Source organism: Neomonachus schauinslandi, chromosome 3 (assembly GCF_002201575.2).
Source record: "Neomonachus schauinslandi chromosome 3, ASM220157v2, whole genome shotgun sequence".
NCBI lineage: Eukaryota > Metazoa > Chordata > Mammalia > Carnivora > Phocidae > Neomonachus > Neomonachus schauinslandi.
In genome coordinates, this window is record NC_058405.1 from 641,040 (window position 1) to 663,442 (window position 22,403).

At 46.1% G+C, this 22,403-nt stretch overlaps 1 protein-coding gene across 2 annotated transcripts in view; it reads right to left on the minus strand.

Annotated features, from left to right (window-relative positions):
- Nucleotides 1–22,403, minus strand: part of TMCO3 (transmembrane and coiled-coil domains 3) — a 46,934-nt gene that overhangs the window by 9,096 nt on the left and 15,435 nt on the right. Inside the window, exons 7-10 of one of the 2 annotated variants that reach the window (XM_021695979.2) lie at nt 21,341–21,433; nt 16,842–17,028; nt 11,854–11,971; nt 2,951–3,146 (exon numbers count right to left, since the gene is read on the minus strand). In XM_021695979.2, the coding sequence (XP_021551654.1) occupies nt 2,951–3,146; nt 11,854–11,971; nt 16,842–17,028; nt 21,341–21,433 (594 nt within the window). Of the gene's footprint in view, nt 1–2,950; nt 3,147–11,853; nt 11,975–16,841; nt 17,029–21,340; nt 21,434–22,403 lie in introns of both variants that reach the window. The other variant, XM_021695978.1, reaches the window with a different exon arrangement.

Sequence of the window (22,403 nt, forward strand, 5' to 3'; positions counted from 1 at the left end):
TCATGCTCACACACATGCACGCTCGCACTCACACTCATGCTCACTCATGCAAGCACACGTGCACTCACACCCACACACTTGTGCTCGCACAGTTGTGCTCACTCATGCACTTGTGCTCACACACAAGCACACGTACACACTTGCATGCTCCCACCCACGCACTCGTGCTCACACTCATACACACGCAAGCACACTTACATAATCACACACTCTCATGCACACTTGCACTCACACTCATGCACTCACACACCTCTTGGCTTCTGACAAGGTGACCCTGTGCCCCAGTGTGGCATGGAGAGAACACGGATTCGTGTCCACAGCCCTATGCCATGTGCTCTACGTGCCTCCAGACAGACACAGATCCAATGAGAAAAGCAAAGCAAAACGTCCCAGAAGACCACACGGTGCCTTTGGACCAGGGAGGCAAAGATCAACGCAGGACCGAAAGAGTGCTATCCATACAAAATTCGAAACTTAGAGTACGTGAAAATTAAGAACTTCTGGTTATTAAAAAATGCCATGAAGAGAGTGAAAAGTTAAGTCACAGACTGGAAGATATTATCAAAAATATACGGAACATAGAATTTCAGCCATAAAAGGAGCCAGTACAGAAACATGCCCGCATGGATGGACCTTTAGGGGATGCCACATCAGAGCGGCAGACACACAGGCTAGTCCGTGTGAGCAGAAAGCAGGGCAGCAGTTACTACGGGACGGGGATAGGCGGGACTGGGAGATTCGGGGTCTCGGGGGGTGACAGGAATGTTCTCGCTGTGGTGATGGTCACATGGTGCTGTGAACGTGCTGAAAACCACTGCCTTGTACACTTTAAAAGGGTTAAAACGGCTGATTTTGTTACAGGAATTTCACTTTAGTAAAAAGAAAAAAAGACAAAAAATTTGTCAGAATATATAAAAAATCCCTACAAATGAGTAAGAGAAATAACCAACCCAAGAGGAAAATGACTTGAGGGTTGACAGGCCGGCCCCAAGGCGGGTGTCCACACAGCTCGCGAGGGAAACGCGAGTCAAGTCCCGAGGAGGCACCGCTAGCACCCACCCAGCAGAGCGGCTGAGGCCGCCCCGGGGCAGGGGAGGGTGCGGAGACCCCGCTCGTTACCGGTTGCCCCGTGCACACCTCCGGCGAGCAAGCCGACTCCTGCTCACCCCCCCACCCCCCCCCGTGAGCATGCAGGAGCGCAGGAACAGCCGCTTTCCTCACGAGAGCCCTGAATGGGAACCAACCCTAATACCCAACCGCAGAGAGGACGAACCATGACGCCCAGGGACAACCTCAGGCAACGACAGCGTGCGAGCTGAGACCACCTGATCAGCAAGATGCCTGGCACCGACCGCGCGTGGGGCCCTAGCAGCTGCTCGGGAAGAGAACCGAGCCCATGAATGCGGAACCAGCTGAACTTGCAGCCGCTGCGAAGGCAGCGTGGAAGGCATGCAGACAACACAATTTTGCTGGATGTTATTTTCAAAGAGAAAAATACTCCAGAATGGCTAAAGCAATGTAAAAAAAATTAAATAAGTCACACACGTGAGCAGCTTTGAGCAAAAGCAAATCTTAGACTTCTCCCAAGATTATAAAACACTAGTAGACAATTAAATCATATACAATATGAGGAAATAGTTCTTGTTAATTTCCCCTAAATTAAAATTAACCTTTCAAAATTAACCTTTTTATTTTGAGCTAAGTGTAGATTCGCTTGTAGTTGTAAGAAACAATCCAAGGAGATCTCATGGACCCCTTGCTCGGCTTCCCCAGTGGCGGCATCTTGCTAAGTCAGGCGTGAGATCACAGCCAGGACAAGGACCCAACACAGTGAAGACACGCGCAACCTTCTGTCACAAGGATCCCCCCCCAATGCCTCGCAACCGGCAATCTTCCATTTCTGAAATTTTATCATCATAAACGTCACATAAATGGAATTACACAGTATGCGACCTTCGGGACTGGCTTTTCCTACTCAGGATAATTCTCTGGAGATTCTTGTGCCCATTGTTTTAGACCTGGGTGGTCTTCGCTGGTGTGGACGGACCACAGCTGGTGCAGCCAGGCACCTGCTGAAGGACATCTAGGTGGTCTTTGGCTGCTACGGATACAGCTGCTGTGAACATTCCCATGTGAGTTTCCGTGGGAACCCGAGTCTTCACTTCTCTGGGGCCCGTGGTGAGGAGCACAGCTGTGGGGCTGTAGGTGACGCTGGTACCACGAACTGTTTGCGGGGGTCCTAACAGCACTCCCCCATTCTCTCACAAGAAGCACATCCTTTAAATAAGGAGAAGGCTGCTTCTAAAAGGAACCTTCTATTTTCATTTTCAACTTTTTACATTATAGCAAAAGAAGTTACACTGCTGACCAGCTTTGTCCTCATCGAATAGAACTAAAAATGGTTTTAAACTGTTAATCTGACTTCAGATCCAGAGTTGTTTGGAAGTTTAAGACAGTGTAATGCTGGTGATGCTGGCAATCCACGTGGCTCTCAAGGCCACCCAGACCACCTGCAGTGCCACGCTTGAGGTGCAATTTCAGCAAAGTGCGTAAGAGGATGGGAGCAGGGCGCCCGGGTGGCTCAGTCGGTGAAGCGTCTGCCTTCGGCTCAGGTCCTGATCCCAGGGTCCTGGGATCGAGCCCCGCATCGGGATCGCTGCTCAGCGGGGAGCCTGCTTCTCCCTCTGCTCCTCCCCACTGCTCATTCTCTCTCTCGTTCTCTCTCAATAAAAATAAAATCTTAAAAAAAAAAGTATGGGAGCAAACAGGTTTAGCTTGCTGCACTAATACTGAGGGGGTAGAGTGATGACTGGACAGAAAATAAAAATACGACCATGTGTTTCAAATATTTTAACTATTATTGAAATAAAAAGATAAAGAACTGATCATAAGCTTTCAGCGAACAGATTACAAGTCAGAGTATATAAATAACAGGTATTTTGAGAATTACCATTAACATTAAAAAGATGAAAGCAGAGATTCCTAAGATAAGGATTTCTTTGTTCCCTTTGCTTTCCATGTGCAGTTTCCGATAATACGGTCCAATGAGGTAAGTCTTTATAACAAGACACAGAAGAAAAGCAGCAGCCAGTGAGAAGAGGATCTGACCGACCAAAGCCAGGATCCGCAGGGTCTCCATGACAACACTAGGAGAGAAGAAACGAAAGTCATTTCACCTCGAAACACATTTCCCTAACTAACACCCCATAAAATGGGCTTGCACTCGTTTTTCTTCGATATGCTACAAAATAAATTTCCCAAATCACATTTTTATTTCCAAACACTAAAAACCTATCAATCACATTAATTCTAAGTAACTTGGTTCAATTTAAGTTATCTGAATCGAATATGGAAGTGGCTGCTTTGCCGTCAGCTGTGAAGCAAACACATCTTACAGAGTATGAGGACTCCTGGCCGCCGCTCAAACAGCTCCGTGACTAACAAAATCCCTCACCAGGCACTAATGCCCACTGGGAATTCCTCCTGAGGCAACTGTCACCCCGCAAGCTCCGCACTGGCAGCACGGAGACAGAACCCCAGCGACCCACAGCAAAACAGCTCCTCATGGCCGAGCCAGAACTCCGCATTTTGTGTCTGTTTAGTCTCAGAGAACAGGATTCTGTCCGAAGCTCTTTTTAGGATATGCTATTTACCTCACAGAGCGAATTCTTAAGATCGCAGTCAAAAACTTTAAGAAAGGCACTATTGCATGTTTATTTACAATGAGTATACATATTTTTTATTTAATTAGTTTTTAAAAACTTAGTTCTCCATCATATTTAGGAAACTTATCTAGTCTAGAATTCTGGTTTAAAAGTTCCCAAAGGAAGAATACAGATCTGATTACTAGGAGAGGATGCATCACTGCAGTCAAAGCCTGAAGTAGCAGCCATGCCACACGACTGATCACGTGGGGGGAAGGCTCCACGAGGGTTCACCGAGAGGGAGGCAGGCATGTGGACCTGGGGTCTGCAGCCCTGGCAGGCCTGCACAGAGTGAAGCAGGCTGGGTCCACCTCACTCCCTGGCCAGTCTTCCCACCCCATTCATGCGGCACCTGCCCTGGGCCCGGCACCCCACACTCCTCCCCGAGGTGCCGTCACCTGCCCACAAGGCTGCACTAACCTAATTGGTCTTGTGATGCTCCAGAGGCCAGAACCACCCTGGCAATACCAGACAAGCCCAGGCTTCCTGGCCCAGTGCAACTGCCCCCTCCTGCACCCACAGCAGCCTCTGTTCTCTGGAGGCCCACCTTCCCTCCGGCAGGCAGGACCTGTGCACCAGGCCCCCACCTCGGGGGCTCCCCGCCACCCCATGGCGCCCTCTGTGTTTCCGACTCAGAGGCCCTGCCAACGTGACGTGGCCATCCATTGTCCACCACTCCTCACCCTACTCCGGTCCTCTGCACACTTACCTGACCAGAGCCCTTCCGGTGACCGCTCATGCACTCACTGCTCATTATCCTTCCCAAACACTCGGCTCACCTCTCTGCCCTGAGCACTGGAGCTGCGCCCTATCACCCCACTTTTAAAAGGGTCTGCAGTCTGATGGGTAGAAGATGCCTCCTGCCTTATGTGGCAGCGTGAGCATCTTCCATTTGCTCCTTTCTAGGTTCGCTGCTCACCTATTTTTTAACTGGGCTATTCAAAGTTTTCTTACTAATTTGTAGATCTTCATGAAGTAAGAAACTTAACTCTCTTTGATGTGTTTACAAATACTTTTCCCATTTGTTTTTGGCCTGCTTACAAAATGTGTACCTGCACATTTCAGAGCACGTGTGCACATGTGTGTGCACACATGTGTATTTACAAGCACGTGTGTATGTGTATACTCAAATACCCACAGTATAAAACTTTCATGCAGTAACACTGATCACTTTTCCTGTCCTTTATGGCTTCTGGAATTTCTGCTCTACTTGAAGCCGAGGGCCCCCATCTTCAGTATTATAAACAAATCCATCCGTACTTTCTTCTAGAATTTTCATGATCTTCCAAGATTTAATAATTTAAATCACTATTTTTAAAAAGTATTCTCTAGGTGGCTCAGTTGGTTGAGTGTCTGCCTTCGGCTCAGGCCATGATCCCGGGGTCCTGGGATCCAGCCTCGCATTGGGCTCCCTGCTCAGCGGGGAGCCTGCTTCTCCCCCTCCCTCTGCCTCTCCCTCTGCTTGCGCACGATCTCTAAAATAAATAAATAGGGTGCCTGGGTGGCTCAGTTGGTTAAGCGACTGCCTTCGGCTCAGGTCATGATCCTGGAGTCCCTGGATCGAGTCCCACATCGGGCTCCCTGCTCGGCAGGGAGTCCGCTTCTCCCTCTGACCCTCCCCCCCTCATGTGCTCTCTCTCTCATTCTCTCTCTCTCAAATAAATAAATAAAATCTTTAAAAAATAATAATAAAATAAAATAAATAAATCTTTAAAAAAGAAAATAAAGTGCACACTTCAGTGGTTTCTAGTATGCTCACTGAGGTGTGTGCCCACCACCACTGTCTGTTTCAGAGTGTATTTACCATCCATCAGCGTTCCTGACAGCCACTGATCTACTTCCTGTCTGTGGATTTGCCTGTTCTGGACGCCTCACACAAGTGGGATCACATGGTATGTGGCCTGTGTGTCTGCTTCCTTCGTAAGCGTGATGTCGTCGAGGTTCGTGGGGTTGTACGTGGCCTCTGTCAGGGCTCCATCCCTTGCCCCGCGGCTGAACAACCCGCTGTGTGGTCGCAGCACTCTATCCAGTCAGTAGCTAATGGACATGTGAGTGTCTGCTTTTCAGCAATTATGAATAAAGCCGCTATGGACATTCATACACAAGTTTCGTATTTTTTATTGTGGTAAGATATTGATAACATAGAATTACCACTTGAACCATTTTAAAGTATGTAACTTGTGGCGTCAAGGACGTAAACCCTGTTGTGCTACCATCACCCCCACACACAGGCTTTTATGTGGACAGATGTCTTCACTTCTCTTGGGTAAACACCTTGGACTGGAACAGCTGAGTCTTTGGGCAACTCTATTAACCCTTTGAGGAATACTGTGTATGATCTGACTCCATTTTTTACAGATTAACATAATATAGAACATCTTTTCTACATCATTAAAACTATTATGTCTCATGGCTAAAGGGGAATAATATCAATAGGATCAATACACATACTAGATTTTTTAATTGGAAAAATAGAAAACTTCCCAAAGCTTCCTGAGACATGCCCTACGGTGGCAGTTGTACCTGCAGCTCTTTGTGGAGGCTCTGCTTCCCATTTGGTAAGGAGACTCTCACCTCTACAGGTCATAATTTACTGTACACTTCTTAAATAGAATGCCAATGATTTTCAACTAAAGTTGCAAATCTTCCTTTGCTGTCCAAATTTTGTTCAGTTACTGATATTGAAAATCTGTAGCCAGAAGGAAAAAGAACTGGCTCTGAGTTATAGGTTGTGACGAGAAGTGTTACTTTTCTGATAGTTAAAAAAAATCTGAATCAGAGGAAAATGACAAGAGGGCCCTCTCAATAAACTAACAGTTCTATCCACCAGGTAGTGACCTAGACCCTCTGCAGGATTCTCTCCTGCAACCTTCACACAGCCCATGAGGCAGGTACTATTTCCATACCATCCCCACTGTTTTTTTTTAAGATTTTATTTTTTAAATAATCTCTACACCCAACGTGGGGCTCGAACGCCCACCCCAAGATCACGAGTCACACGTTCCACGACTGAGACAGCCAGGCGCCCCACCCCATCCCCGTTTTCAGGGAGAAAACTGAAGCCTAGAGATTGCAAGGCTGGTAAGTGGCCAGTGCTGGAGCTCTAGGGCCTGAGCCTTAGCCTCTGGAAATCTCAGTTCAAAAGCTATTCATTTCTTCTACTTTCCCTGCCAGGCAGAGAAGAGATCTTAATCATTTTAGGATTGCTGAAACTTAATATAACATCTGGCAAAAGGTAAACATCAAGGTGAATCTTATTAGAATTATCTGACAAAGATTTTAAGCAGCCATCAAAAATAGGATTCAACAGCCATTAAAAATTCTCTTGAAAGAAATGAAAATATAGAAAATCTCAGTAAAGAAACAGAAGTCATAAAAAGGAGGACCAAATGGAAATCATACAACCAAACGATATACAGTTGACCTTTGAACAACGTGGGGGTTGGGGAATACCAACCATCTGCACAGTCAAAAATCTGCATATAATTTTTGACTCCCCCTAAAACTAATAGCCTACTATTGACCAGAAGCCTTACTGATGACAGTCGATTAACACATATTGTGTGTATGAATTATATATTATATTCTTTTTTTTTATATATTATATTCTTACAATAAAGTTGGTATAGGAAAAAATATGGTATTAAAACGTTATAAGGAAAATTAAATATGTTTACAGCACCGTCCTATGTATATCCGTGGACCCACATAGTTCAAACTAGCATTGTTCATTCGTCAACTGTAATAACAAAAATAAAAATCTTGCTGGGTGGGTTAAATAGAGTGAAGAAAGAGGACAGAATCTGTGAATTTAAGGACAGATTAACAGAATTTACCTGGTCTGAACAACAGAGAGAAAATAGGAAAAAAAAAAAAGTCATTTCAGAGGCCTGTGGGACGTAATAAAACCTCTGGAGTCCTAGCAGGGAAGAGCATGTGGGACTGAAACAATATTTGAGGAAACAACGGCTGAAAAATTCTAAAATAGTCAAGAGACACAAACCTACAGATTCAAGAAGCCAAGCAAACTCCAAATAGGATACACCCAGAGTGTTACGGATTGAATGTACCACTCCCCCCTCCATTCCTATGTGAAGTCCTGACATGATGGTGTTAGGAGGAGGGACCCCTGGAAGGTGATTAGGATTAGGTGGATCACGAGGCTGAGGCCCTGAGGTGGGGTCAGTGCCCTCATCATAAAAGACCAGAGACCTTCTGTGCTGCGCACCCTCTGCCACGTGAGGACACAGCAAGAGGACAGCTGTGTGAAAGCGAGCTCTGGTCAAGAATTGAATCTGCCAGCACCTGATCTCAGACATCCAGCCGTGAGACTGTGAGAAAATTTGTCTGTGGTGTTGTTAGAGGAGCTGAACCAATGAAGACACCAAGATGCACCACAGTTAGATTTCTGAAAACTAAAAACAAAGAATGAATCTTAAAAACAACCAGTGAGAAACTACTCCTTTAAGTGAGTAATTCTCTGTAACTTGTGTTTGGAAAAAAACACAAATTTGAATGGCAGCCAATTTCTCATTGAAGCCATTGGGGGCCAGAGAAGTAGCACATTTTTCAAGTGTTGAAGAAAAGAACTGTCAACTGCAAAATCCATATCTTGTGAAAATGTCCTTCAAGAATGAGGGGAGATAAAATGTTCTCAGATGAAGAAAAACTATGAGAATTTGCCACCAGAAGCAGACTAACTATGAAAGAATGACCAAAGAAAAGTCCTCAGACAGAAAAGAAATTATAACAAAAGAGATCTTGAACTCAAGGAAGCAAGTAAGAATAAAAGAACTGGTGAAAATATAATAGATAATCCTCATGAGCTTAAAAATCCTATTCGATTATTGAAGCAAAGTTAATAAACCCATCTGATATGGTGCTCAATATAAGTAGGGAAAATACAACAATTATATTTAAAAAGTAGGGAGAAGAAAGGGAACTAAATGGAAATAGGGTTCCTACATTTCACAAGAACAGGTGAAGTGTCGACAGCAGCAAGCTGATTATGGTAACGTGTGTACTGTAGTGCTTAGAGTAGCTACTAAAGTAACTATACAAAGTAATACACTCAAAAACATGCAATCCTTAAAAATATGCAAGTAACCCAGAAGGAGGTAAGAAAAATGTAAAAGAGGAACAAGAAACAGAAAACAAATAACAAAACAAGAGACTTAAGTCCTAACATCAATATTTACCTTAAATGCAAATGGTTTCAACACTAATTAAGACAGAGTCGATTAAAAAAACATCATTAGCAATACCTTGTCTATACGAAACTCATTTCAAATACAATGTCATAAACAGACTGACAGTAAGAAGATGGAAAAGACAGACCACTGTAGACATTAATAAAGAACAAGCAGGACTGGCTATATTAATATCAGATAAAGTGAATTTCAGAATAAGGAAAATCACTAGAAATAAAAGAAATACTACATAAGATAACAAGATCTATCTACCCGGAAGACAAAATGTATGCACCAAACAAAACAGCCCCAAAATACATAAAGCAAAAGCTGATAGAGCTAGAAGAAGAGATAGACAAATAAACAATTATAATTGGGGATGTTAATAACCACCTTCCTCAACAATTGTTGGAACCACAGCAAGAATAGAGAAAAACTGAACAATGCAGCGAACAAACAGGATTTGACAAAAAAAAAAAAAAAAAACTCCACTCAACATCAGAATATACATTTTGTTTTCAAGTGACTTGGGAGCACTTATCACAGACCATATCTGAGGCCACAAGACAAACCTCAACAAATTTAAAAGATTTAAAATCATACAAAGTGTGTTTGTTTTGTGACCACAGTGGAATCAAACTAGAAATCAGTAAGATAAAAGACAACAGGAAAATCTCCATAAACACTTGGAAATTTAAGCAACAGACTTCTAAATAATCCATGGGTCAAAGAGGAAGCATCAAAGGAAATGTTTTAAATTAACTGAACTGAATGAAGATAAAAATACAATGTATCACAATAAAAGAAATGCAGCTAAGACAGTGTTGCAAGGAAAATTTGTAGCGCTAAGTACAGTAGAAAAGAAAAAAGGTTTCAAATCAATAATCTACGTTCACAGCACAAGAACCTAGAAAAATACAAGAGCAAAATAAACTCAAAGCTAAGGGGAAAAAATGGAAAGGAGGAAGGGAAAAGAATAGGGGGGGAAAAGGGTAGAAACCAATGAAATTAAAAACAGAAAAACAGAGAAAAACTAATGAAACAAAGAGGTGGTAATTTGAAGCAATTAATAAAACTGCCAAACCTCTAGAAAGACTGACAAAGGAAAAGAGAGAGAAGATGCAAGTTACCAACATGAGGAGCAAAACAGATCCTACAGACATCAAAAGGATGATAAAGGAACATTATAAGCAATTCTACACATATAAATTTAACAAACGAAATGGAATGGACCAACTCTGAAAAACCAAGCTACCACAACTCAACAAAATGTAGTAGATAATTTGAATAGCCTTATTAACCACTAAGCAAATTGAATTTGTAATTTAAGAAAAATCTCCCAAAAGAAATCTCAAGACCCAGGTGGTTTCACTAGAGAATTCTACCAAATATTTAAGGAAGAATTAACAGTTTTATACAATGTTTTCCAGAAAACAGAGAGAGAAGGAACATGTCCCAAATCATTTTATGAACCGCGAATTATCCTAATACCAAAACCAGAAAAGGAGATTACCATAAAAGAAAGCTACACATCAATACCTATCGTGAACTCAGACATAAAAATTCTCAACAAAATATTAGCTAATTGTATAAAATGTATAAAAAGAATTATATACCACAACCCCTGCAAGGTGGGATTCATTCTAGGTATTCAAGGCTGGTTTGACTTTCGATGTAATCCACTGTATCAACTGGCTAAAGAAGAAAAATCATACAATCGTATCAACAGACGTGGAAAAAGCTTTTGACAAAATCCAACATGCACCAACAATAAAAACTCTCAGCAAACTCAGAAGGGAATTCCTTAAATTGATAAAGAACATCTACCAAAAACCCCACAGTGAACATCACATTTAACGGCGAAAGAGTGGATGCTTTCCCTCTAAAATGAGGAAAAAGGCAGAAACATCCACTCTCATGTTACTCAACAAAGTACTGGAAATGCTAGCCAGTGAAGCAAGGTAAGAAGAAGAAATAAAAGGCATATAGATTAGAAAGGAACAAATAAATTAAATGACAGATCTCAGCATTTCAAGGTGGTTCCAAAAGAAATTTCAAAAAAGTCTATTAACTTGTGACCTATGGTATCATCACTGTGAGACATGAAGTAAATAAATGTAGCATCTGGAAACACTCAAAGCCCAATATTTATATGCACATAGTATATTTGCTTAAAACAAACTCAAGCTTATAGTCCTAACCCATGTGTAATTTACCTTTAAATTTTATGAGGCTCCTTACATTTTCCAAGTGATTTATTTTCTGGCTGGTGTTCTTGTAATAGGTTCTATACACCATGTAACCTATGACTTTCTGGATACATTTATTTTTCCACTTTTCAATTTGACTTCTCTCTGCACATGAACCTAAGCAAGTGCAGTTCAGGTTTTGGTATTATTTTATTGGAAGAAGGGAAAGAAGGATCAGGCGAAATGGTAACGGTGGAGACACTGACAATGATAAATCCCCACAATGATGGTGAGCATGCATGCTCATGCACACGCACGATCACATACATGCACACACGCAATCACGCACACAATACTAACAATGATAGATCCCCACAATGATGGCATGCATGCATGCTCACGCACGTGCACAATCACATACATGCGCACACGCAATCACGCAATGGTCACACACACACACACCCCATGTTCCAGGCATTGTTCTAAGCACATTTATATTGTAACCCATTTAATCCTAACTACTCTGTTAGGGAGTGACCTCACCCTCACTTTCTAGATGACAAAACTGAGGAAGAGAGGTTAAATAGCTTGCCCAAGGTTGACAGATGGAGCCGGAGCCCAGGCAGCTAGACTCCAGAGTCTAAGCTCTCAGTCTGCACCACGCAAGCTCTGAACATCTCTTCAGAAAAAGGCATTAAATAGCATCTTTATAAACAGATGATGGGAAACTAGAAGCCCAGACTGTGCGATGAAGCCACGTGGCACACTGACCTGGAGTAGGTACCGGCTGCAGCTTGGATAAGGGTGGGCATGCCAGCTATGAACAAGCCCAGCTGCACGTCCTGCACGACGAGCATCCCAAGCAGCACCGCGCTGTAGTCGATGTCACCTGCTGGAGGAAAAACCTGTCAGTGGCACAGGTTTATAATGATTTAAAGTGTCCCTAGTCGAAATACAATCGTTGTGCACATTTCCAAAATAATTCAAGTAATTTTGATACTTTAACAGAGTACAGACTTTAAAATCTCTTTGAGAGCAAACACTGAAACATCTTAAACATTAACTTTTTGTAAAGAAAATCTCGTTTATTTCATTTCTACTACCGTTTACTCATATAATTACAGAAAAAAATGCCATCATAAAAAGAAGGCTTGGGACGTGACTATGACGGGCCTGGACAGCCAATTTCACTCTGCGTCCCCAGAACATAGGAAGCAGCCTTCATGTCCAGCCTTTATGGCTCCGCTAAGCTATTCGGGAGACCTGGCCTCGCCCCCTTCTGGTCGCACCTCCAGCCCACTATCACTGCCACACTGAGCATCTGTCCCTGAGACAAACACAGATCTGCTAGAGAAACACGGGCTCACCAGGTGGACGAACAGAAAGGCAGTACCCAGGGCTGCCTGAAGGGACGCCGCCACTCCTCTACAAAGACAACAGGACACAGAGACCATTTTCCCCAACTCAATGCGTCATGTGGGCCTCCGACATCTTCATTTCCAACCAGCAGTTCTGGCTTTGGACCAAACTTTTTTTTTTTTTTTTTTTAAGATTTTATTTGTTTAGGGCGCCTGGGTGGCTCAGATGGTTAAGCGTCTGCCTTCGGCTCAGGTCATGATCCCAGCGTCCTGGGATCGAGTCCCGCATCGGGCTCCCTGCTCCTTGGGAGCCTGCTTCTCCCTCTGCCTCTCTCTCTCCCTCTGTCTCTCATGAATAAATAAATAAAATCTTAAAAAAAAAAAAAGATTTTATTTGTTTAATTTGAGAGAGAGAGTGAGGGAAAAAGCATAAGTAGGGGGGAGCGGCAGAGGCAGAGGGAGAAGCATGCTCCCCGCTGGGCAAGAAAGCCCAAAGCGGGGCTCGATCCCAGGACCCTGGGATCATGACCTGAGCCAAAGGAAGACAATTAACTGGCTGGCCACCCAGGCGCCCCTGGACCAAACTTTCAAAGGTGTTTCTAAACACTTAATTGTCATGTTCCTCACCCCCAACCCCGTAAAATAAGCTTTTTTTTTCCTTAAACAAAAAAAAAGCTACTCGTAAGAACAGATATTTAAGGGCCAATCTAATAGGTGTAAACTTATGGAAAAGAAAAAGAATGAACAAACTAAATAAAATAAAAATCCCTTATCACCAGAGCAAAAGTCACACTTGATCCTTCCAGGAGGCTTCTTTTATTTTCCATGCAGTTCAATTTTTGGTGAACAGAGTATCTTGCCTTAGTTCTTACACCACTCTGAACAGATAATCCCATCAGGTTGTTACTGTGTCCTTGGGGGTTGCACATCTTAGTAGGCAGGAATCCTTCCCTCACAACAAATAATGGAGGCGTGGGACACTTTCAACAAACACCTCAGCGGGTTCATGACTCCTGACTCTCTTGACCTTGGGAAATCTGCTAGGTCCCGTGCTTGCAATGACACGGCCGTCTTCCTCCCCAAGTCCTCACACAAGATTAAGGTAGTTCAGCCCTGTGCCCAGGAGGGTGCTTCTTCTTGACTTTGAGGAAATACAAAATATCCAGTCACACCTTACGTTTTAGAAATGGCATTTGACGATACACTGCCAGCATCTTCTAAATGTTTTTTTAAATTCTGTTCTTTGTTCACAGTCCAAGGTCTTAATTCAGCGAGCATGAACTATCTGCCACCAGGGGGCAGGCAACAGGGAACAGGTTCTCAGGAGGCCCCTGCAGAGAAGCAGCTCACTGAGCCGGAAGGGAAAGACGTGGGAGAGACGCGCACCCACTGTAGTGACTGATGGGAAAGGTAAGCTGTACAGTCGAGACCCAGGTGAAAGTAATTACTCAGACTTAACTATTAAAAATTAAAGATACCACTTTCAATAAAACTGTATTTTGCACTAAGGTTAATTTTTGTGCTTATCACTACTATAGCATTTATTTCTTTCCTGTTTTCTATCCCTTTTATTAAATACTTTAAATGTAAGGAAAATAAAGAATATGATGAATAACCACATATCCATTACCATGCTTTGCTAAACTGTAAACTTTGGAGACACTCGGTTCAGATTTTTTTTTTAATATTTTATTTATTTATTTGACAGAGAGAGAGACTCTGTGGGTCCACGCAGCACATGGCTGATAGCAAGTCTCATTCTGGGAACAGGGACCAAAAGCCACCACCACATCTTCTATCACTTTCATCATAATCAAGCTGCTACCATGACCTCTGGCTGCCTGACCCTTCGTTGTTCTGTGGGTTCTGAGCACGGGCATGGAAGGCTGGAGCGATCTACTGACCCCTTGGGGGTCTGGGTCCCACTATCCAATGTACTAGCTTGAAATCTTGAGAAGTGGAAAAGGAGGATCTGGGCAACACCACAGCCACGTGTGAAGAGGCAGGGCGTCACCCTCGGGCATGCACTGCTTCTGCTCTCGGGGTGCAGCTTTGAGGACACAGCTTTGCACAATTTCAAACTTTCCATAAATTATATCGGACGAGACGTCTTCTGTATTTTGTATTTCTTCTTCACGGCATAATGATTAATTCATTTTTACATCTGTAGTACTCCAGTAGATATGAAAACACCATAATTTAACTGCTCGTTGTATTACTAAAGACTCAGATTACTTAAAATTTTTTGCTATCAAAAATAATTGTTTTGGGGCGCCTGGGTGGCTCAGTCGGTTAAGCATCTTCCTTTGGCTCAGGTCATGATCCCAAGGGTCTTGGGATTGAGTCCGCGTCCTGATGGGGCTCCCCACTCAGCAAGCAGTCTGCTTCTCCCTCTGCCCCTCCCCCTGCTTGTGCTCCCTCTCGCTCAAGTAAAATCTTAAAAAAAATAATTGTTTTGAATATTCTTTCACATTTGAAGAGCTTTCTAGGACGTGTCTCTAGAAATGGAAAGTCTGCTTGTGGCAGTGCTCCCCAAAGTGACTGACCCAGCCCCCACTCCCACTGACAGCGCGTGAGAGCCCACAGTCCTGCCAACACAGGCACGCGGAGGAGACTCCAGGCCAGCACATGTGACGAGCAGCCCGCACCTGCCTTCCCCTAACCACTGCTGAGCCCTTCTTCATGGTTACTCATCACGCACATCTTCTCTTCCGAGTTCTCCACCAGGACGTTTTGCCTATTTTCCAACTGGGTTTCCTTTTGTTTTGATTGCTGTTAAAGTTCTTGATGCGTTCGAAGTATCTCCTCCTTGCACCTCTTATATACATAGCAAACGTCTTCTCCTAGTCTGCAGCTTCTAAAAAACGCTTTTTTTTTTTTTTTTTTTAAGATTTTACTTATTTATTTAAGAGAGAGAGAGTAGGCACACAGAGGGAGAGAGAGGGAGGGGGAGAAGCAGACTCCCCACCAAGCAGGGAGCCTGATGCGGGGCTTGATCCCAGGACCCTGGGATCATGACCTGAGCCGAAGGCAGACGCTTAACAACTGAGCCACCCAGGTGCCCTAAAAAATGCCTTTTTAATAGAAGTTTTACAAGGTTCAATGTGTTCAGGTTTGTCAACATTTTTTTTCTTTTGGATTCTGCATCTCGATTTCAGCGATTCTCTCTACCCTAAGGTCACAGGGTATTTCCCGTATTTCTCTCCAGCAGGCTCTGAAGTTCTGCCCTTCACATTGAGGTGTTTAACCCACATTGAGCTGGTTTGCGTGTATGGCTCAAGGGAGGACTCTGATTTTATTCGTCCGCATGGACAACTAATTCCCACCCCCCCAGCAGCCCCCAGGCTCCCATGCATGTGCGCACCTGGCTGCCCCTTCCCCCTCTCCCCCATCCAGTCTGGACACGCCGAGCTGCTGAGCACAGGGATAGGACCTCAGGGCTTTGCCATCTGCTGCACAAGCCCCTCACTTCTAGTTATTCTTGGCTATTCTTGGCCTTTGCTCTTCAATAAACTGTAGGCTCAGTTTGCCAAGTTTCATGAAAAACCCTGCGAGATTTCTTTACTGGGATAGCTGGGAATTTATAAATTTGGGAGAAACAATGTCTTTATGTATTGAGTCTTTTCATCATGAACATGCTGTTACACAGGCTGTAACAGAGAAGCCTTATCAGAGAAGCCTGCCCCAGGGCTCTGGTTTTCCCTTTTCATGTTTCCCTCTCATTGCTGTATTGGTGCAGGCAAGTATCAGTGTGAGGTTACTACATTTCAACCCTGTTTTTTCCCTTTACAAAATAAAAACAAAGCAGTGAACATCACCATAATGAGTTCACATGATGTAAAAAATGGCAGGTGGTCGAAGCGCAGCTGTGCCCCGTGAGACAGCCTGGAATGTTCTCCCCTAAGCTTCTGACGCAGTCGGGCTTCAACACGTCCAGTAACGATCAGAGGCCAGAGTCTCACGCACAGAGCTGAAGCTGGCGGTACCCAAGGGCTGAAGATGCCTTCGATTACCGTACGTTACAGGAGTATGTGAGTCTCCAGCCCCGGCCAGAGTTGGTGCCGTTCTGTTTCAGGCCGCAGGTCGGACGCACTCGGCGACCTCATGTGAGCGCAGCGCTGACTCAGGTGCGGCACGCTCACCTCCTAAACCACCAATTTCCATTTTCCAACATGGATTCATTTCTTTTGAACGTGGTCCTCAAACTATTCTAAATTAATAAACATGTAAATACCACTTTCTTAGTCCAGTGGAGATTTGGAAAAGCTGAACACCATGACTGCTAAGAGGGCTCCAAGGACGGAGGCAGAGTTGTAATTTTTCCAGAAGGCCTTCGGAGTGAATTCAAGTCAATGACACACCTAATACTTCAACACATACTTACAGCACATCACCACCTACCTTCTTTTTCACCCCGGGCACTGCCCACGAGGAATCTGGACACCAAGGGTGTGCTCGATAAGGACAAGCAAGTAGAAATAAAGACGCTCTGAGTGGGTCTGATCTGTAAAAGGTGTCCCCATAACAAGCCAAATGCGATCATTAACAGCGTCATATAACATGGTCCTTGTAAGGCTATCTTCCACACCTTCAAAAGAACACATTTGTTTACACACATTAGTGACGACATGCAGAGCACACACTGCCCACTCATGGGCCTCCATCTCTCAGGAAGGCGCTCTGCCGTCAACACCCCATCAGCACAATACCCGAAGCCGTGATCTGAACACAGTAAAAACAGTGACCATTCCTGTCGGCTTCCTGAGTGCTCGGTGTTGCCACAGGGACTAAACACACACCTCTCTCCGTGTATACATGTCCGTGCACATATAACCTAATCCTCACAACACGTCTCCATGGCGGACTTCCCCAGATGAAAACACGTGGTCCCACGGAAGCCAGCACGGCTCAATAATCAAATACCGATGAGGCACCTCAGTGTTTTCTTAGCGCTGTGTTAGAAGTGATGGAAAATGTGGAGGAATCAGGTTTGATGCTAACTCTCCAGGGTTTTCAACTGTGTTGAAGAGACACAGTAATAAAGACTATCTGACATTTATACAAACAGGAATGGTATATACTGACAAAAGAAATCATCCTGACACTCATCCTATCCTACTGGAAAGCACCTGTTTCTTTTCTTCTCGCCCCACACCCTCTCAGGCAAAACCAGCTCCCACACCCAAGCCCTCTGGCAAGAACGTGGGGGGGCCCAGAGTGGGGGCAGGAGGGGCTCAGCGCAGAGGCTCTGAGGCCAACAACGCTCGAGGCCCCACAGGCTGGCCAGCCTCGTCAGCGTGTTAACACACCATTCACTTTTCGGGGCTCCGAAGGATGTGGCCTTTTCCTCCCCTGCTCTGCCTCTTGGTAAAAAGCTACCCTTCCCTCAAAATCACAGCACTGTCTTTGGGAATCAGGGCACACGGGAGGCTCTTCCTAAGGCTGGGTTCTGATTCCTACCGTGGACCTCCCCACAGCCATAACTGGCTGCCAGGCTGCGTGTCCACCACAGAAGCTTCCAACTTCCCAAAGTGAATTACAAGAGCCTCCCAACACCGCCAAGTCCCAAGCCAAATGGCGGGAGACTCAGAGGCAACAGAACTGGGGGCTCAGCCCTGAGGGCAGAGCGGTCTGTTCTCTGCCACTCAGCTCTGGCCAACCCAGGCCCCGGTACTCCTTCCAGAGAAGCCAAGGTTCGGATTCCACACTCCTTACTTCCTGCCCCTGGCAGTGGCGATGGCCGTCATGGCTAATAGCCTCCCAACAGCTCTCCTTCTTCCTGTCACAGCCAGGACTGGTGGGAGGGCCCGGGCGCACCTGCAGAGCTAGCCACAGCTCCTGGGGAGGCGGCATGCTGGATTTTAAGATTTCCAATTTGTTTTTTTAATGTTTTATTTATTTGAGAGAGACAGAGATAGTGAGAGAGAGCATGAGCAGGAAAGAAGGGGAGAAGCAGACTCCCTACTGAGCAGGGAGCCCGATACGGGACTCAATCCCAGGACCTGATCATGACCTGAGCTGAAGGCAGACGCTTCACCGACTGAGCCACCCAGGCGCCCCAAGATTTCCAAGTTTTAGGTAGCCCCTCCTGTAAGCAGCTGGGGCATTCCTGCCCGTAAGGGAGCCCGGAGCTCGGAGCTCGGAGCTCAGGCCTGACCCTGTCACTGGCTGGCTGGCTGTGCACCTTGGGTAGGTAATGGTCTCTCTACCCTGCTTCCTCCATCTGTAGACAAAGGCCAGGCTAATGATTTCTGAGGTCGCTACCACACTTTGATGAGGAGGATGGGTATCTGTCAGCCCAAGAAGCACAGTGTGGAGGGGACGATGGTGGGAAATGTGGGCCACACAGAGCGTCTGGACCACCCTGCACTCCCAGAAACACAGGCCCTCGGGCCACGCATATCAGAACCTGACTCAGCAAGGGCCCCAGGTAACTCCCCGAGCCAGGTCAGGGCAGGCCCCTCCCCGTGCGTCTGGACCACAGATGCATGCCCTTTCCAGCTCCATTTTCGCGTCTCTGTCCTAGGGCTTCTGTTCACAGCCCTATACGTCCTTCTGAAATCCCAGGGTGGAAGCCCCACAAGGCAGGATCACACACCTGTGCACACCACCTCACATTCCGCAGCCACCAGTGTCTGCAGCAAGGGAACTGAGGGAACGAATAAGGAGAAAAAGGGGAGAAGACACAACTCCCACACAGACAGACCTGGGGAGGTGTCACGATGAAAGCCGAGCCCACGGTGGGAAGGGAAACAGAACACAGCCAGGCAGGGACACAGCAACTCAGTGGGACGTGCAGTCAGGGGAGGAAGACTCAGCTTTCCTCAGCGCCAACAGCTAAGAAGTTCCCAGACCTCAGTGCTTGCAAGAGCTTCCAATCAGACCTTCCGGTGATTTCATAGGAGACCTAAGGGGGCCTTCCAGCAATTACTATTTCAAACCCGACCGAGTGGTTTCCCACCAGGACGGGGCACACGGCTGACCCAAGACTGTGCTGGCTACTTCCAGCTGCTCTGGAGCTGAGCCCGAGACTTACGCTGGGGAACAGGAAAGGAAAACAAACGTGTCACTTGGCAGTGCCGCTTACTAGGCAGAGATGAATCTGCAAGCCCGCCACGGGGGGCTGACAAGCGAGGATCCATGCCAGAGTGGTCCCGGCTCAACCGAGACAAGGTCGCTACATAGGGGCTGGGCCCCCGTTCAAGCGTCCTCCCACTTCTCAGACCACCTCACACGACCTGAAACCGAACCGCGCACACACGTTCACCCTCCTGCGGGTGCACGGCCCGGCGCAGAGGTAAACGGCTGCCAGTGGAAAGCCCAGAGCACTCCAAAAGCAGCACCACGCTGACAAGGGCGTGCGGTTTCATACTGTTTAAAACTATGTTCACGTGATGCTAAATAATATTCTCACTTAACACTGAATACTACCGTGGTGAAAAACAGAAATTATGAAAATGCAGAGCCAGAACAAACTTTAATCTTTCAACCCCCTGTGTAGATGACACTGATGCCCAAGGCGTGAGGCACTCCGTTGAGACCATCAGGCCAGTTGATGCACAGCCAGAACTCTGCCCCTCTCTGTCCCAAACCACAAGGAACTGAGCTGTTTGCTGTCAACTGCACTCAACTAAACACACACGAGACCCCGGAGGAGCCCGCGCTGAGCACGAAGTGGGGACAGCCTCGAGGAGGACCTTCCTGCCCACAGGCCCCTGGCTCCTTGCAGACCCTGCCAGTCCCTGCCAGGCCCCCTCAGCACGGTGAACAGAGGAGCGGGGCAGTGTCCTTTCAACTCTGGATCTGAGAAGTCACGTACGGGGGTTAAGCCAGAAGCACATAGAAGGGTATGAAATACCTGGAGGAAACACTAAAGTGATTCAGAATGAGAAGGCGTATCTTGAGAAGCACGTTAAAGGAAGTGACAGTGATCAGCAGATGGACAAATGGAGCTTTCCCCAGAAAGAAACAGCAAAGAAACAAGAGGTCAGAGAGGAACAGGATGAACCAACGCTGACACTCCAATGCACTTTTCTTTGTCACCGCACAGCTCTCGACACCTCTCCCAACACACACGCCGCAGCCGGACCACCGCACCCGGCTCCTCCTTGTCTGTCATAGAAACGCCATGATGCGGAGCGAACACCTCTTGTGGGTTCATTTTTTTCAAAAACTTGTGCTGCAGTCTTTCCCTTGGACTGAGAGCTGGCATTCGCACCGGCAGGTTAAGGCTCGTCAGTCACCCTGCCGGGCTGCTCTGCTGCCCAAGCGGCCTGCGCGGCCGGGCCTGGGGGCCTGGGGCGCTGCGGTCGCCGGCCCTGCCCTTCTGTCCCCTGGCTGCTTTCCTCCTCTGTGAGGGAGGCGCTTCTCAATAGCTCCCTTCCGACTCCCTCGCTCTCCGCTCCGGCCCTCAGCGCTCAGAGCGAGCGCGCTTCCTGGATTTCACCGTTTCCGCACGTGTGGTCCCAACTGCGACCAGCCTTCCAGGGACTGGCGCTTTACAGGGACAGAACGACAGAATCACAGTTTGCCACTTGTTTAGGAATTAAAGACCTTTTTCCAGGGTAACACACTGAACATCTGATCCTTGTGACAGTTCAGCCTCGAGCAGTGTTGGACCTTCTTGGAGGGACCTCATTATGAAGTCTCAAACACGTCACTTCTCAGACCCTTTTTGGAAATCAGCCACATGAAAGCTCATTTTATTTATGCATTGAATTTTCACCTTTTCCAGCATTTTTTATCTTTCAGAATTTACGTTCCAAAAATAATATCAAACTAAAACCTATTCTAAAATGTTTAATTTGATAGTCCAATCATGGACACACACTGAAAGTAAACAAACTGAATCCATACGATGATAAATTGGAGGCAACAACACCGCTTGGTGAAGCCCTTACCTTTCTCAGCCTTTCTGGGGAGAACTCCAGGCCAACGACGAACAGAGTAAAGAACACACCGACCTCTCCCAAGGTCTCCACCTGCACAACAGACTGCAAACACAATTGGAAAACCACACAATTCAATGTATTTCCCCTCTGAAGTATACTTCATAGAACAATCTTATACTAACATACTCAGTGGGACCACCCCAAAAAAGCACAGTGTTTTTTTTTAAACTAACTCTTTGAATGTCCTCTGTATTTGAGATAACTTGAACTTCCTGATTGTACTGTTTTCCTTTTTCTTGATTAGCTGAAGGACTCTGGGTCTTTTTTCCTAAGAACTAGCTCATGAAGTCACGTGTTTTCAGTTTCAGCAGCTGCCGCTACTCTCTTCATTTCTGCCTGCCTTCACTTTCTCTGGAGGATGGCGCAGCACCGAACCTGAGTGGGGCGTCTGAACCCCGAGGGCCCACTCTCCCGAGGGTCTGCGCACGACTACGTGTACCCACTTTCCCCGGGGTGCCACAGCTGGCCACATCCCACAGGTTTTGAGACACTGTGTTCTTGTGTTCCCTGTTTGTTCTGGTTCTTCATTTGCTGTTTACTTCCTCTGCCATCATGCGATAATAGAGAATGCTTTCCACGCTGTTCTATTTGGTACCACCTACGTTATTTACACTGTGGTTTCCAGTGCAGCCATGAACTGAACGTCTGAAAGTAAAGCACAGGCCTCCACGTGTCCACGCCCGCCCTGACCTGCTGCGCACGGACACTCACGCAGCCCGCCAGCCGCCGACAAGACAGGCCCTGCCCTCTTCTTCACTGCCATCTCCCTCCATTCACTTCAACCTTTCTTACCCATCTCATTTTCACTGAATCTTGCTTACTGTACATTTTTCCTGACTCCATCTACAAACCTGTATCTTTTTTTTTTTTTAAGATTTTATTTATTTATTTGAGAGAGAGAGAATGAGAGAGAGAGAGCACATGAGAGGGGGGAGGGTCAGAGGGAGAAGCAGACTCCCTGCCAAGCAGGGAGCCCGATGCGGGACTCGATCCAGGGACTCCAGGATCATGA